The 17,060-nt window shown below is 37.0% G+C and overlaps 1 protein-coding gene across 41 annotated transcripts in view; it reads left to right on the forward strand.

The window, feature by feature from the left end:
- The window catches only part of FIP1L1 (factor interacting with PAPOLA and CPSF1), a 71,750-nt gene that overhangs the window by 48,846 nt on the left and 5,844 nt on the right, over positions 1-17,060 (forward strand). For 13 of the 41 annotated variants that reach the window (XM_055138036.1, XM_055138027.1, XM_055138038.1 and 10 more), the window contains 4 exons: positions 5,290-5,316; positions 7,295-7,349; positions 9,584-9,639; positions 15,721-15,934. In XM_055138036.1, coding sequence (XP_054994011.1) covers positions 5,290-5,316; positions 7,295-7,349; positions 9,584-9,639; positions 15,721-15,934 — 352 coding nt within the window. Of the gene's footprint in view, positions 1-5,289; positions 5,317-7,294; positions 7,350-9,583; positions 9,640-15,046; positions 15,083-15,720; positions 15,935-17,060 lie in introns of all 41 variants that reach the window. The other 28 variants (XM_055138052.1, XM_055138040.1, XM_055138046.1 and 25 more) reach the window with 8 other exon arrangements.

Below are 17,060 nucleotides of genomic sequence, written 5' to 3' on the forward strand. Positions count from 1 at the left end.
TTGAATATCCTTTTCCCTCCTTGTATGGCTTTCTTTATGGTAGCTCTGTTTTAAAAAAAGTGATTTTAAAAACACTGTGGAAGGTGTTATTTAAAGATTTATTTTTAAGCCTTCATATTTTGTACTCTATTTCTTTGTGCATTGTCTGAATTTGAAGGTGTTGAAGTAGAGATTGGTAAGATGTGGGGAAAGTAATCAGGCTTATTTTTGTCTTAACAAGAGTGGTGATAAAGTTCCTAAGTTCTTACTGAGAATTGGAAAATATTGTTCATATAATTTTCTGGTGTTCTTTCAGTTAAAAATTACAGAGAAAGGATAAGTGGTTAGTGAATTTATTGGTTAACTATTGCTGCATAACAACTCCTCCAAAACATGGTTTCAGCCAATATACTTTATATTATTAAGCAGTTTCTGTGGGTTGCTTCAGTACAGCAGCTTACTTCAGCAAAGCACGAATGCCAGAAGACAGTAGAAGAGAACAGAAGTTACTCTTTGTCACTGTCACTGTCATCCCATTGTTCATCAATTTGCCTGAGTTGGCACCAGTAACGTCTCCATTGTGAGACTTGGCATATCGAATACACTACGGGTAACTTGCCAGACTCTGCCGTGCAGGCGAGATACTCTCGGTAGCTTGCCCGGCTCTCTGAGAGGGGCGGAGGAATCGAACCTGGGTCGGTTGTATGCAAGGCAAATGCCCTACCCGCTGTGCTATTGCTCCAACCCAAAAGTTACAAAGGTTACTCTTTGTAACCTAGTGATTTGTTAGAAATAACTTTTATCTAGCTGGAAACAGGGGTCAAGGAATTGAAGCCATGCAAGGCAGTCTCATTTAAATCATTTCTGTATGCTTTTTTGTTTTTTATTTTTGGGGACAGCAGGGGTGAGAAGTGGGGGGTGGGGTGCTCTCAGCGTTTACTTCTGGTTCTGTGCTCAGGAATTACTCCTGGCAGGCTCAAGGAACCATGTGGGATGCCATGGGTTGAACCTGTGTCTGCTGCCTGCAATCTCTCCTAAGGCAAGGTAGTTTTTAATTGAATAAAATTTGCTTAGAAAGATATGAGGGAAGAGAAAAAGGAAATGTGTGTTTAAGAGAGAACATGGGCTTGGAAAAAGCAAGCAAAGATTCGAGACAAGCGAGATAATGTGTTCGAGGGGAAACACTGGCTTGAATAGCAAGCCTCTTTGCCTTATGATGGAATCTATTTCGTAGAAATTTATAGACAGTATGTTTTTTTAATGCAGGGCTGCTTTTTTTAGAAAAATACTAAAGTATATAGTTGAGATTTTTTAATGTGTCTTTTAAGGCTGCTCTTCTATTTTTACAGATCCTCAAATAATACTTCAGTTCCCTCTTTCCCCATTGTTTACATTTAAGAATATGGGCTGAACTGTTTACGATAGCCAGAATCTGAAAAAAACCCGAGTATCTGAGAACAGATGACTGGTTAAAGAAACTTCGGTTCATCTACACATTGGAATACTATGCCGTTGTTAGAAAGGATGAAGTCATGAAATTTCCATCTAAGTGGGTCAACATGTTAATTGAAACGAGTCAGAAAGAGAGGGACAGACATAGAAAGATTGCACTCATTTGTAGAGCATAAAGTAACAGAATGGAGACTTACAACCAATAGTAGAGATGAGTACCAGGAGGATTGTTTCACAGCTTGGAAACCAGCCTCACATGCTGGGGAGAAGGTAGCTTAGATAGAGAAGGGACCACCAAGTAAAGGGTACTTGGAGGACCCACTCGGAATGGGAGATGTGAGCTGAAAGGAGATTATAGACTGAATGATGGCCACTCAGTATCTCTGTTGCAAACCACAATACTCAGAACGAGAAAGAGAGCAAAAGGGAATGCCCTGCCATGGAGAAGGGTGGGGTGGAGGGATGGAGGAAGTGGTGGTATGGATACTGGGATCGTTGGTGGAGGTGAATGGGCACTGGTGGAGGGATGGGTAAACGAATGCTGTATGAGTAAAATGCAAATACAAAAGTTCATAAGTTTGTAACTGTACATCACAGTGATTCTCTAATAAAAAATTTAAAAAATAAAAAAAGAAAGAAAAGGGGGGAAAAATCAGTGCAAACCAACAGAGATACTTATATGCATGTAAAAATTATAACATGGGCTGAGACTGAACATGCCAAGTATCAAATGTTTTAAACAATTTTTGGAAATTCCCCTTTTAAAGGAAATTGGAAAGGGTGAGTACACTTGGAGATCATAAATATACATTATCATTCCATAGAGCCAAGGATATAATAAACCAGATATAAAGATGAAAATCAAAATATGAAACAAATGAATACAGACTGCATTTCTGAAAAATTGATTCTCTTTTGAGAATGTCAGATGGTTTTTGCTATCATTTGTACTCAAAGCAAAGTATAATTTGCTTTATTTAATAAAAATCTGAAATGAAGTTTGTATCAAATACTCGGGTTTTTAATAGTACGTTTGATTTTTTTTTTTTTTTTTTTAGTGTTCACTGATTGTCCAAGTGTGATCCCTGATTAGCAACATGATCGTTTCCTTGTTAGAACACAATGTCTTCTGTGTCTCTTGCAGATTTGATCAAAAATTTTCTGAGAGGGCACTGATCTGTAGAACAACTTTTGAGTGATTCTGATGATTACTTTGCTTTTATACCCACTTACCTAAGAGTCTTTAGAACTTGAGTATTACTTTCAGGGATCACTAGAAATCTTCCACTGCTCTATTGTAAGACTTACCAGAAAGTGTAAGTCTGGAGCGATAGCACAGCGGGTAGGGCGTTTGCCTTGCATGCGGCCGACCCAAGTTCCATTCCTCTGCCCCTCTTGGAGAGCCTGGCAAGCTACCCGTGGAGTATTCAATACGCCAAAAACAGTAACAACAAGTCTCACAATGGAGACGTTCCTGGTGCCTGCTGGAGCAAATCGATGAGCAGTGGGAATACAGTGATACTGTGATACCAGAAAAACAGTTTCTCTCTCTTTGTTTTACAGTAACAGAAAAAAAAAACAGTTCTTTGTCTCTTTGGAGTTTGTTAGGCCAAGAAGGTGGGAATATTGAGGATGAGGAGAATGGGGCTTTTCGAGATAGGTTTTCTCTTCTATTAGTACATTGCTTATATTTTGCCAACATAACCAAAGATTAGAATTATGTTGACCTTACATTATCACTTATTGAAATGTTATAGTTGGTTTGAAATTGTGTTAGATAATTGTCATAGAATTGATACTAGTGTTTGATAAACCTTGGGTTTTTTTTTAATTGTTCTGCATCAATAAATACTTACCAATAGAGATGATACTGAAATACTGTAGATAAGAGGTTTCATATGAAGGATCCATTCTAGTTGCCAGTTTTCTGATGTATAGATACCATTTACAAAGGCATCTGTATTTGTAATTTGATTTATCTACATATTTTGAATTCCTTTTAAAAAAATCTGTCCTATGCTACAACTCTTAATAGATTAAAATTTTACAAGGTAGTTATAATTTTAACTGCCTTCATAACATGCTTAGTTATTTGACTGTATGTCTAAATCTTTATGTATTGTGGGAATTTGACAAAATGTTTTGAAGACTAACCTGAGATGACTGGCTAGGAATTTCTTAGTTATTTTCCATGCATTCTTACTTAAGTTATAGTGAACACCAGATGAAGTATGTATGTGCATTTATAGGTTAAGTTCTACTGGTGTTAATCAATGCACTAGCCAAATTTGGTGTGATCTTCTAATACACCCAAGAAAATGATTGTGTATTACAATAGAAAAGTAGTTAAGGTGAACTTTGATAGTATTGTAAAAAAAATTATATTTGTTCTAAAGATAATCAGTAATAGTTGCCATTAAGGATCTTAAATGTGCTGTTCTTTGCTTCACATTTTGTTTGGAATCTGGGTCTGCTAGCTTGTGTTTTGCTGGATTATCCTAGTTTAGTAATTTAGGACACAACAAGCCTCAGAATGGACAAGAATTGCAATTAAGTATAGATCAGTTCAGTAGAGTTTTGTGTCTTAATGGCTTTTGAAACAGGGTGGCTTCTTTACACAATCTTTTTCAGTGGTGGTTTTCTAAGTCAGAATATCCTTTTATGTTTGGGTGGTCAAGTCAGGTGCTTTATTCTCCATTTTGAGGTCACTTGCTGCTTTCAGATCTTTTTATAGAAACCTCATTGTAAAACGTGGTTGTTTTTTAAAAAATTAATGATTAGCAGATGTTTCCATTGACAAGGAAAATATTGAGTTCTGTTTTCATTATTTTTCCAATGCATTAGGAAATGATTTTTTTTTCCTCTTTCAGACTAATTTGGGTGCAGTTTTTAAGATAGATTTTCTAGACCATTCCAACTGTTCAAGTTATTTATGGTATAATATTTTTCATCAAAATTTTAAATGTTTTTCTCTTTTCTATTTAGAAATGTCATCTTCTTCATATAAGTAGTAGTTAAAATTTGCATGCCGCATAATTGCCTTTCATGTAGCTTTTACATTTAAAATGTCAAGTTTTAGTGCTTAGATTTATTACTCTTACATTAAGATTTAAGGGCACATTTGACCAATCTAAATTGGGAATGTTTATACATAGTTTAGCTCTTGAAGCTTATGTGTACAAATGAGTGAGTCACAAATTACTATTTAATGACTCCTGTAGAAGTAAATTATCATTTATCTTAATGTGCCCTGTGTGTATACATATACACAAACATATATATGCATGTATATATGTGTACATAAATGTGAATTAACCATCCCCTTTATCGCTCCCAGAAATCAAGAGAAATAACTTTTCTTGCTCTCGTCAGTAACAGTATAGTAGTCCAAATTGGCACTTGAACTTTGTGTAGATCTTCAATAAAGTAACTGTCCATCATTTTCAATTACCTTGTAGTCCTTGCAGTATTAACAAACCCATTGATTAGCCTTCCAATTAAAATGTTAAAAATAACAAGATTAGATGTTGCATATCCAACCCAATTTAGTGTTAATTTCATGGAGTTTGTTATTTGTATGCACATTGTGCTTTGTAAAATTGATCTTTTCTAATTTTGTCTGTGATTACAATTAGTGGGAGAAACCTCATTATCAAGTAGTTAGACTGTACTTTCATCAGGAGGTTGGCTCTTATATTCGTTGGTCTTCTGCAAGAAAACAGAATGCGGCTTTTGAGAGAATAAGCAGGACAAAGGAGGCGAGGGGTTTTATTTCAAAGTTTGTTTTGGTGATGGCATAAATACATTGCAGGTTATGAAATCCAATTACTATATTAAATTTCATCACTTGTTTTTTAGGTATTCCAATAACTGTACCACCTCCAGGTAAAACTTTTTTCATGTTTTCTCCATCATTGTTAATAAACATGAAATTTGAAGCTTACAGTTTCAGGAGGGACAGTGTTGATGTGGTTAGAATGTGGAGTAGGTAATTGGGATTTCAAGGTCCTATTTTCAGCTCTGCCTTTGCTTCATTCCAGTTTTGATCAAGATAATTTAAGTTTCTGTACACCTGTCTTACTTATTTCTATAGAAATAGATTCTGAGAAAATTCTCGTTGATTTGTTAAAGAAAAAGTATAGGATATAAAATGAAGATTTTACTAAAAAATACTTAAGACCCATCTATTTTTATTTGATACAATGTAAGAGAAGAGAAAGTTCCTCTTGACCATATTGTAGCTTCTCATTTTTTAAAACCTTGGTGATGTAACTCAGTACTATGAGAATATTTATTCTGAACTACATAATCAGGATGTATTGGTAGCTGGTTAGATGGTCGGTATTAGAGTGTTGAATAATTTATTTGTTGTTGTAATGGTTTGATCAGTAGGAGTTTATATATAATTGAATGTTGGCTTTTCCCTCACTTTTCGGTAACATAGTGCAAATATGATTGTAAGTGTGTTTATTGAGTTCATTATTAAAATAAAGGAGTATACAGAGAATGAGAGGTGATAACTGTTTGGAAGGGGGTTCTAAATTCAAAATGCCCTAGACAGAAGTAGTAAAGTTTCAGTAGGATAGCATACATAATTAGACATGGGATAGAGAGTTGTTGATTGTGTATGAATTTGGCTTTTGAAAAAGACTTTTATGTGGAGAAGTCAGAACAAACTTTGTGCCTTTATTTTAGAAAGCTATGTGATTGTAAAACTGTTTAAGGTAGGATTGTGGACTCTACGACTAATGTGATAATTGCTAAGTATTACACTTCTTAAAGGTGTGGAAATAGAGGAATTATGGAATCTAAAACTGGATACAGTAAAGCTGAGCCTGGTGAATCTGAAACAAATTGAAATAGGGCCAAATACTGACTTAAATGTACCTTTGAGCAGGACCGAGAGTACTGGAATTCACTTTTATCTGGAATACTGAAAGTTTAGTGATAGTATTTTCAAATATATAGAGGTTGATAGAGAATCTAGCAGTGTTTTGTTTTGTTCCCCTCCCCTCCCTTGTCCAGGATAGTAACGTGAGATTATAGTGTGAAATTGAAGTACAGTATAACACATTTCTTAGTAGTCAGGGTCATTAAAACTCGGAAGGAATTTGTATCTTTAGGAGTTGGTCTAAGTTGTGTTTTGATGGGGTGTGTTATTGTGTATTTGAATTTGAAAGTGTAGAGTAGATTGATCAGTAAGGTTCCTTTTTGCCGTACCTTCCAGTGTTTCATATAGATACTATGAATTATTGAGAATACAGATATAAAGGTGCAATAATTTCTTTCCAGACTGATCCAAAAATTATGTATGTTCCTTTCTTTTGTAAAAAGTTATGTAGGATCGTGTACTATTCAAGTATTTTATAATGAATGTTCTTAGCCATAAGCATTTATATGTTCACTGGTAAGATTTATTTATAAATTTTAAATTTAAAGGAAATTCCTATATTTCTAAAACAAAATAATTTTGAAAGCGGTAAATACTATTTCATTTGCTTTTCTTCTAAAACATTTCAAGTATAACATGGTGGCAACACTGCAACTGTTTTATATATGTGGAAAAGGTAAGGCCTTGAGATAAACCTTCTCATCCTCACAAAATGGGCTGTGTGTGGTGCTGAAAATAAGACCGGGTGTCCTGACTCCTGTTTGTGCTCTGTGTATTAGATCAGACTATTCATTTAAAGTTCCTGCTCCAAAACTGTTCATAATTTTAAGTTCCATTTCTTTCTGTCCATTATAACATAGAAAAGCACGTTTTTGTACCCAAAGAAACTTACTGATACTCAGCAACTTTGTTTCATCCTACATCACATGTATGTTTTATTAACTTTTTTGATCTTGTGATTGAATATTTCAGGTTTTCCTCCTCCACCAGGTGCACCACCTCCATCTCTTATACCAACAATAGAAAGGTAAATAATTCTGGCTACTTTAAATTTCTTTTATCATTGGCAGGCTTGTGACAGAAGGCTCTTATACATACCATGGTCATATCTTAGAAAGGTTTCCTTTCGTAAACATCAGTAGTCACTTTTTAAATTCATCTGATGACAAAGAAGACAAATTAAATCATAGTATTTTGAAATACCTTGATTTTTTTTTTATGACCTGCTGATTAAAGAAAACATGGTAGATTGGTAAAAGCAGGGCAGAAATCAGTATTTTTGAAAGTGACAGAGAATGGTGAATACATGCATCTCAGTTTTAGCTTTAAGACAGCTCTTAGGATGGACAGTTATAAAGAAAAGCTGCTAATTTTTCGCCACCAGGTGCAGGATTGGATCCTTGCAACAGGGCAATAGCTTTTTTTTCTGTGCCTTGTTCTTAGGGTATGTTAGTTGGAGTACTCTACAAAGGAATGTTTTCCTTGTGGGTAGCAGGGTGAGGTTTGACACTTATGGGCTTTAGAGGCACATTTCCTGGTTCTTATTGTGACTTCAAAGCATTTCCCAACTTGTCTTGCTAGGCAAGATTATTAACTACTCTTTGAGATGAGTTTCCTTTCACCAAATAGGGGTGATGGAGTTGTGGAGATTCAAAGAGAAGAGAAAAATATGTGCATGCATGCACGCAACACCAACCCCCAGAGATTGAACTGAGGCTTTTTACCACCAAAGCATGCCCTCTACCAGTGCTGTACATCACCATTTCCCACAGCCAGTGAATATAAGTGTCCGTGCAGTTGGCAGATAGTAATCACTAATAAAAATGGTAGCTGTCACCAGTGCTGGTGTGAATGTAGGGGAAAAGGGATGCTCTTTCACTGTTGGTGGGAATGCCGACTGGTCCAGCCTTTCTGGAAGACAATATAGCAAGTCCTTCAGAAACTAGAAATTGAGCTTCCATATCACCCCGCAATACCACTTCTGGGAGTATATCCCGAAGATGCAAAAAATCACAGTAGAAATAGCATCTGTACCTATATATTCATTGCAGCACTGTTCACAATAGCCATAATCTGGAAACAACCCGAGTGCCCTGAAACAGATGACTGGTTAAGAAACTTTGGTACATCTACCCAATGGAATACTATGCAGCTGTTAGGAGAGATGAAGTCATGAAATTTGCTTATAAATGGATAGACTTGGAGGGACAGACATAGAAGGACTGCACTCATTTGTGGAATACAGAACATCACATGAGGCTGACACCCAAGGACAGGAGATACAAGGGCCAGGAGGATTTCCCCATAGCTGGAAAACTGCTTCATGAGCGGAGGGGAGAAGGTAGATGGAATAGAGAAGGGATCACTAAGAAAATAATGGCTGGAGGAATCAGTCAGGATGGGAGATGCATTGCCGAAAGTAGATAATGGACAAAACATGATGACCTCTCAGTGTCTGTGTTGCAAGCCATAATGCCCAAAAGTAGAGAGAGAGTATGGGGACTATTTTCTGCCATGGAGGCAGGGGGAGGGTGGGAAGGGGGGGCTAATACCTGGGATATTGGTGGTAGGGAATGTGCACTGGTGGAGGGGTGGGTGTTTGATCATTTTTAAGTGTAACCCAAACATGAAAGCTTGTAACTATCTCACGGTGATTCAATAAAATTTAAAAAAAAAGGTAGCTGTCATAATACTTTTATATGACAAATAAATCATAGAAAAATAGTATACTTTCGAAAAATTACGTAAAATGTCAGTAAAATCATGAGACCTTAACCAGTAACATCAAACCATGCCTGTCATTCTCATAGGAAATAGTAAAGTTCAGCAAAGTCTGAATTGTCAGAACATAGAGCTTTTTATTTGATTTTCTATTTAAACACATTGTTTTCTCAAAAATGTTTAAATGTATTATCTGTTGATGCTATCAATTTGAATTTTCTACTTCCAGTCATAACTAATTTTAATACTAAATTTTAATTGTCTAGTTATTAATCTCAATTTTTCTGTTGTCTTACCTGTGAGTCAAGCTGGATTGATAGGACTTTTAAGTTATGTTCCAATAAGGTGCATTCTTCTTTATAAATCAGTGTTATATTAATTTTGAGGTTAAAAACCTGCATTTTTGTGTTAAAATAAAAAATTACAGAATTGAAACTTAGAATTACATAGTAGTTACCATGGAGTTTTTGGTTTCACCAAGCTGTTAAAATTCAGAAGTTATTTTGCAACATACGTAAGAATGTTTTTTTCCTTCAACAGTGGACATTCCTCTGGTTATGATAGCCGGTCAGCACGTGCTTTTCCATATGGCAATGGTAAGTATTATTCTGAGTTGTGTAGACTGAATTTTGAAGAAGGAAAATAACTTAAAAAATTTCTAAACAGTAACAAAGTAGAGTGTAACAAGTATCTAAGGGCAGCAGAAACTTGCAATTGGTCTTTATGGTCTTTAGTTAGAAGCACAGGGGAGAGAAAGGGGATAGGACTTGTGGGAGTGGGGATGAAGGGGAGAGACGATGACAACACTGGTACAGTGGTGGAGGCTGTGGTGCTGGAATGTGTTCTACATAAAACTTATCATTCATTCACTGTATTGTGTACCGTGTTGCTAAAATTTTTAAAGAATTGTATTTAAGCAATAAAAAAAATACTTCCAGGGTTGGAAATATTTTTAGAGAAATTTTAAAATACCAAGTAACTAGGTCTCACACATTCCAGGCCACTTAATAATTGTCTTCTGAGCACAGAGTCATGAGCAAGCCTTGAGCAATGCCAGTGTGGCCCCCAAACCAGAAAACCAAACAAAAAATAATAAATTTGATATAGCAGTGATATTTGTACTTCACTGTTTTTGTAAAAAGATACAGAATTGATCAGAATTTTATGTAATTTTTCTGTCTCTTGACGGATGGCATTCAACTCACCTTGTTTGGATCTTTCCTCTTTTTTTCCACCCCCCCTTGTAGATCATTTGCCCGTGTCCTCTTTCATGTTCACTTATAGTAGTTTTGTCTAGTTGAAGGGCTTCTAGTAATACTTTTATCTTGCTTTTTTTTTTTTTTAATTTGTATTTTTGTGTTTGGGACCACAATCAGCTTGGTGTTTGGGTGCTTCTCCTACCTCAGTATCAGAGGTCATTCCTGGTAGTGCTTGGGGGAACTAAGGATATCAAGGTTCAAATCGAGGGCACCTGTATTTAAAGGGTGTGCTGCACCCTGGCCCCCGGTAACGTTCTTGACTATTTAAAAGTACTGTGCAGTATAGGAGGTCTTAGGTATACAGTAATCCAGGGGAGGTTCCCCCAGATTCATGAGCCCGTGAGGAAATGTAGGAGGCTAGAAAGGGGAACCATGAGAGTATCCATGAGAGGATAATTGAGGGGACTCTATTTCCAGAGGAATGGAGTAGTAAGTGATTTGACTGATGGTACAGATTGTGTTCAAAGGCACGGACGCCAGAGAAAAATGTTAGACTTTATGATATGCATCCATACATTAAGTTATTGTTGATGGTCATCACTATCTTCAGCCAGCTCCAGCTGTCCTGCCTGTGCTACCTCTAGCGTAGTTGTACAAGTGTTGGTCCTGCAAGTACACGGCCTGGATGGGAGTCCTGGCTCTTCCTTTCTTCTGTAGTTTTTCTTAAGTTAAAAAATAATCTCCCTTGTCCATAAAGCATTTGGAATATAAAATGCATAGCAAAGGACCTGTAATATGTACTGTTGATATACATTACTCCTTAATTATTTTTTTTCCTCTTTCATGGCACATGCCGCTTTCCACTTCATGCATTTGTTTCAATACGAACGAAAGGGAGCACTAGTCCATCACAGAGAGACTGACTTCACTTCATTGAGATGACCTACCCACCTGCCTTGTAGCTACTTGTCTTGCTTAACACTCACTATTCATGGACCCTCTTTGTCTATAGGCAAAGATGTTGTACCTCCCTTTCAGATTCCTGCTCCCCCCCCCCCTGTCTTTTTTCTGTTGGTGAGACTCACCCACATAAAGATTCAAATACTGGCATAAAACTCATATATTTTATAAAATGTTTTATTTTTACATTTTTACTACTAGATTTTTACCATTAGTGTTTGATAAACTGTTATACCAAATAAGGAAATTTCTTTCTAGTTGTTCAGGGACTTTTAAACTTAGTAGATTTAAAGTTTTGCTAAGTTAACTATCCCTTTTTTTTCTCTCATCTGTTCATCACATTTCTAAATTTTTATAATACTAAATTACTGTTTATTTGTGGAGATGAACCTTATTTGTCCATTGGTTTGATTCCTTTGATTGCTTTAAACACCTGGTAAATTGTTTCCTAATGTATGAAATTTTGACAAGTTCATATGTAAAATGGGCACATAATTTTCCTTTAGTTGTACTATTTGTGACTGATCTGGGTGTTTATTTAAGCAAATGAAATGTTGCTTGTTAGACATGGAATGTTACTTTTTTTTGGCTTTCTGGGTCATACCCAGAGATGCTCAGAGGTTACTCCTGGTTTTGCACCTAGGAGTTACTCTTGGTGGTGCTCGGGGGACTATATCTGGGTTGGTGGCCTCATGCAAGGCAAATACCCTCCCTACTTTACTATTGCTCTGACCCAGGATATTACTCTTTTGTTCTTTGTAAATTTATATTAGTCTGTACTACTCTAATAGAACTTGGTAAAATTCACTTGTAAAAGCTCTCTTTATGTGGTAAGACTTAAAATTTTAATTTGATGACACTGTTCAAGAATTTTTTATTCTTGAGTCACTTTTGTTGTTCATTTTAGGAATTAGTTCACTATCTCACTTTTTAATGTGTTGGTACGGTATGTGAACATATACTCTTGTATTTAATCTCTGCAACTTTTGTAGTTGCAATCCCTTTTTTGTTCTGACATTATGTGGGAGCCCTTCCTCTCTCTCGCTCCTTTTCTCTCTCCTTTTTCCTCCCCTCATTGTGGGAATATTTGAATCCAGAGCCTCACTCATCTAAGGCATGTGCTTCCCTTTTTCTCCCCCTTTCAGAAATTTTATTAAAAGTTATGTTTTATTACCTAGTTTTCAAAACCAACTTTAAAGTTTTGTCTAGTGTACTTCTATTTTTGTCTTTATTGTTTTCTTCTGTTGGATTATTCTTTTCTTCTAAGTGAAAGGGGAAGCTTTGTTGATGAATGTTCAGTCTTCTCTCATACAGTATTTAAGATTTTTTTTCCAGAACAGTTTGCATCCCTATACTTGTTCTAGCTCTTGTTAAGTTGCGTCTTTCATCTTTACACTGTCCTCTTTTCTTCCTCAGGTAATCCTTTGATATGAGTATGTTTGTCATTAACATGGCAGCTTATATGGAGATTGGGAGATATTCATATTTTCTGTCTTTATCCTCTGTAAAAAACTAAAGCATGCCATCGGGCGCGCACACTCTCGAGCTCTCCAGGCGGCTCTGTCTCACCGCCTGCGTTCGGTGCTCTGGAACCGCAGGGTGTGGACTGGATCGGGACGGCCGTTGGCCAAGGACAGGCGAAGGAAGAACGAGGACCAAGCTGGTTGCTGATTAGTTACCGTTTATTCAATCTTCCATCTTTCTCATCTCCCGCACTCCCAGCTCCGGCCTCTCTCTGGATCTACTGCAGCCTCTCTCTCTTCTCTAGTCTCTCCTCCTTGTCTCTCCCACCTTGCCCTCTAGGCTACACCCAGCCAGGTAGCAAAATCAACATAAGAAAGCCCTTCCTGAGGGCAGGGCATTCCAAAGCCCTTCCTGACTCTTAAGGTTTTTTTCCTTTCCTTAGTCCAAACACTTATTAACATCTTAATACTAGTTATTTTTGTATGGACATAGCAAGAGATACATTGAGGCTTGCAAGGCAGCTCTCCTGGCAACATCTTACCACAGGCTCAGACCACAGCACTCAGGCCAGATTAATCCTAACCCTTGCAGGGTCCAAATCTAGTTATCACTGTTTGGATCATGACAACATTTGTCCATGATCAAGCTCTTAACTTATAGTTAAGCATTAGGCACTTTGGCCAGGCCCATCTCAATGCCAGGGTAGCACAGAACTACCGCTTGCCTTGGGTCCGTCTCGTCCCTCGTCGGGATCCTGCTTTTGGGGGTGCTAGGAAGTAAGGGCAGCTGAGGCTTAGGTCGAGAGAACAGATGCCCAGGAGGAAAATATCATGTAGAGTCAAATGACTCCCAGGTTACAAAAGCATAGCATTTGCTAAGTCTTCCTGTGTCCATACGAAAAGGACATTGCTCTGAATAAACTATGCAAAGGACCCTAGGAGAAGAGAAAAACAATGTTTACAAGTCAATAGAACACTAAGAAAGAAGCTACAAATAAACAAAGAGGAGTATGGAGCACTGTAACAGGAGTAACCCACTAAACCTAAACTACCTGAAGCTATGTTATCCTACAATCCTCCACCCAGTTTGTGTTTGCATTTTGAAGGCTATAATCAGAATTTTTTTTAAGTACAAGTCAATCTTCACTTAACTGATAAATTCAACCTTGTTTTATATTATAGTTAACCTCCTTAATCCATGCGGGATATGGATGCCCCAAACTGCATATTCTGAGTCCCGTGTATACCTATTATTTATACACTTATATTTCTAATAAAGTTTAATTTATAGACACAGGGGATTGCCCGTTACGGGACATAGCTGAGTGGTAGTGTATGAGGTACTGGTTTCTATCTCTGGCACAATAGAACAATTAGAACAGTATTCATTAATAACAGCTAGGTAAATGTGAACTCTCTCTAGAACTCAAAATATCTTACTTGTAGGTTGTATTTTCAGACCACTGCTGCACTTTAGAAAGCAGACTAGATTTTTGAACTTTATCAAACCTATGTTCTTGGTCCTAAGCCTTTGGTGGGGGGTAGGGGATTAAAAAATAAGTATAGGTCACATGTTTTCAGTAGTATTCACCTGTATAGTTTTGTTGCACAGTTACCTTACGTCATGCCACCGAAGTGCCTGAGGTACCCCACCACTGTCCTTTTGTTACTTGGAGACCACTTTCTCATTCATTTCTCCCTACCTACCTCCTCCTTGTTTGGTATTCTCAGTTCTGTAGTTCCAGGATCAGGAGTTTGCTGCCATTTGATATTTCATAGGTTTTCTTTCTTTTTTTTTTTTTTTCCTCTTTTCCACCGGTGAGGGAGGTCCTGTTTGTCCTTAACATGAGTATTGCTTTTAACATCATGCTCTCTAATTGTATCCAAGTTACAGCATACTGCATGATTTCATCTTTTCTTATGACTGCATAGTACTCCATTGTATATACATGCCACAGTTTTTTTAAAATTGTTTATCTCTCATTGGATGTTTGGGTTGTTTCCATATCCTTCAATAAGGGCTGCAATGAACCCAGGTCTCTTTAAAATTTAGCTCTAATGATTTTTAAAACTTTCATTTCCCCTTCTCCCCGTTCTAATACATTTTATTAACTTTTTTTTTAACTGGCTGCTTTAGAAATGTATCATTTATGCATTTTATAGGGAAAAATTTCTTTGGCCATACCTGCAGTGCTCAGGGACTACTCTTGGTTTGTTGCTTGGGGTTTGCTCTTTGCATTGTTTGAAGTATTATGCAGTGCTGGTGATTGAATCCGGATTTCCTACGTGCCCCTTTGGCCCTTGAGCCATCACCCTGGCCCCAAATGCTGCTTTTTTTTCCTCTCTCTTTTCTTTTCTTTTTCTTTTTCTTTTTTTTGCAGTGCCAGGGATCGAACCAAGGGCATCACACATGCAAGGCAAGCACTCTACCACTAAGCTACATTTCCCAGCTCTGTTGATAGAAATTCTTGTGATGAAGTCCGTTGGTTATAACTTTTGCCTATTTTTTTAAATCTGTCATTATATTTTTATTTGAAATGTAATTTAATTGAGTACAGCAGATTCTTGGATAATGTTTCATTCACTGTAATTTCAATATGACTTCCTAATCTATGTTGAGAAATGTGGATGAGAAAATTCTGGCTGATGTTCAAATGACATTACACAAAATGTTATTATTTAAGAACCTGTTTTTATTATATGCTCATTTAGAGTCATTTGTCTAGAACTTATCAGTAATGTGAAGACTTATTATACATATTTGTTTTCTTTCAACACTTTGAAGATATCCTGTTATATTCTGGTTTATATTTTTGATATTGAGAAGTTTCTGGTTCCTGTTTTTACAAAATAATCTTTATATTCAAGTTTCTGAATATATCTTACAACTGCATATTCACTGTTATACTTTTCTATTTTTAAATGCATTTCTGTAATAGTCTAGTGGAGCTTTTGGGTAGAATTTTGTCATGATTTTTTTCACTGCTTCCATTTGTATTTTTGTCTTTGTTTTTTAAGTGCCATAACTTGTTTTTAAATTTTTTCCCTCCTTTAGTTGCTTTCCCTCACCTTCCTGGTTCTGCTCCTTCCTGGCCTAGTCTTGTGGACACCAGCAAGCAATGGGACTATTATGCAAGGAGAGAGAAGGACCGAGATCGAGACAGAGACAGAGACCGGGAGCGAGACCGGGACCGGGACCGGGAGCGAGAACGCACACGCGAGAGAGAGCGGGAGCGGGACCATAGCCCAACACCAAGTGTTTTCAACAGGTGTGTGGGGTGCGCGGGGACTGGCAAATGCATGTATGTACCGCATACTCTTTTGGGGTTTGTTTCTGGTGTGAAGTCAGGAGATCCAGCTCACTTGGGAAAGGGTTGCTTGGAAAGCAGTTTTTTTAAAAAGCAGCGAGCTATTAACTCTGAGAGCTTGCCTTACCTAAAGTAGCAGTCTCTGGATTTGTTTGCTCAACTCATCCCTTAAAAGATTTTTAGAAAACTTCCTCACCGCCTCCCATATGTTTTATTTTGCCACACTTTTTATGTTAAGTTTAAGTATTTGCCAATATAGAGCTAATTATCAGTATATTATAAGCCTTACAGTTTAAAATTCTTATGTATACCTACTAGACTAAAAACATTTAAAATGCATCTCGGGCTCTAGTGTTGGGAACTTTGCATTTCCTCTTTGGTGGTTAAATTCTTACTTTGGAGCAACTTTCCTCAAACTTATTCTAGTGTAAAATACTTTCATCTCGAAAATGCTCTTTTTAGTTGCTCATCCTACAAACTTTCTTGCCATACACATATGGAAATATAAAAGTGTATTTTCAAATTCATTCACATTGTAAGACTCATTTTCAATGTAAAACTTTTTTCTGATTTTAGTTATTGGTAATTTAGGCAGATATAAATGCAAATCCTTAAAAATTTACTGGTACTACATCCCTTAGTAGAGGCTTCTTCTGCTCGTTTTTACTCTTATTAGGTAATGTAATAGATAATCATTGAAATCTTTTTTAATTTTTCAACTGATGAATAGTTTTGTTTTTTTAATGAATCATCATGGGATACAGTTACAGACTTACAAAATTTTGTGCTTACGTTTCAGTCATACAATGATCAAGTACCCATCCCTCCACCAGTGCCCATTTTCTACCACCAGTGTTCCCATTATCCCGCCCCGAGGCACACCTCGCCCCCCCACCCCAAGCTTCCCCCAACCTCCTCTGTATCAGGCAGATTCCCTTTTTACTCTCTCTCTCTCCTTTAGGATGTTGTGGTCTGCAATGCAGGTGTGAAGTGGCCGTGGCCATCATATTCGGTCTATAGTCTACCTTCAGTACACATCTCCCATCCCGAGCGGGCCCTCCAAACCATCCTTTAGTTGGTGGTCCCT

Source organism: Sorex araneus, chromosome 5 (genome assembly GCF_027595985.1).
Source record: "Sorex araneus isolate mSorAra2 chromosome 5, mSorAra2.pri, whole genome shotgun sequence".
Classification (NCBI taxonomy): Eukaryota; Metazoa; Chordata; class Mammalia; order Eulipotyphla; family Soricidae; genus Sorex; species Sorex araneus.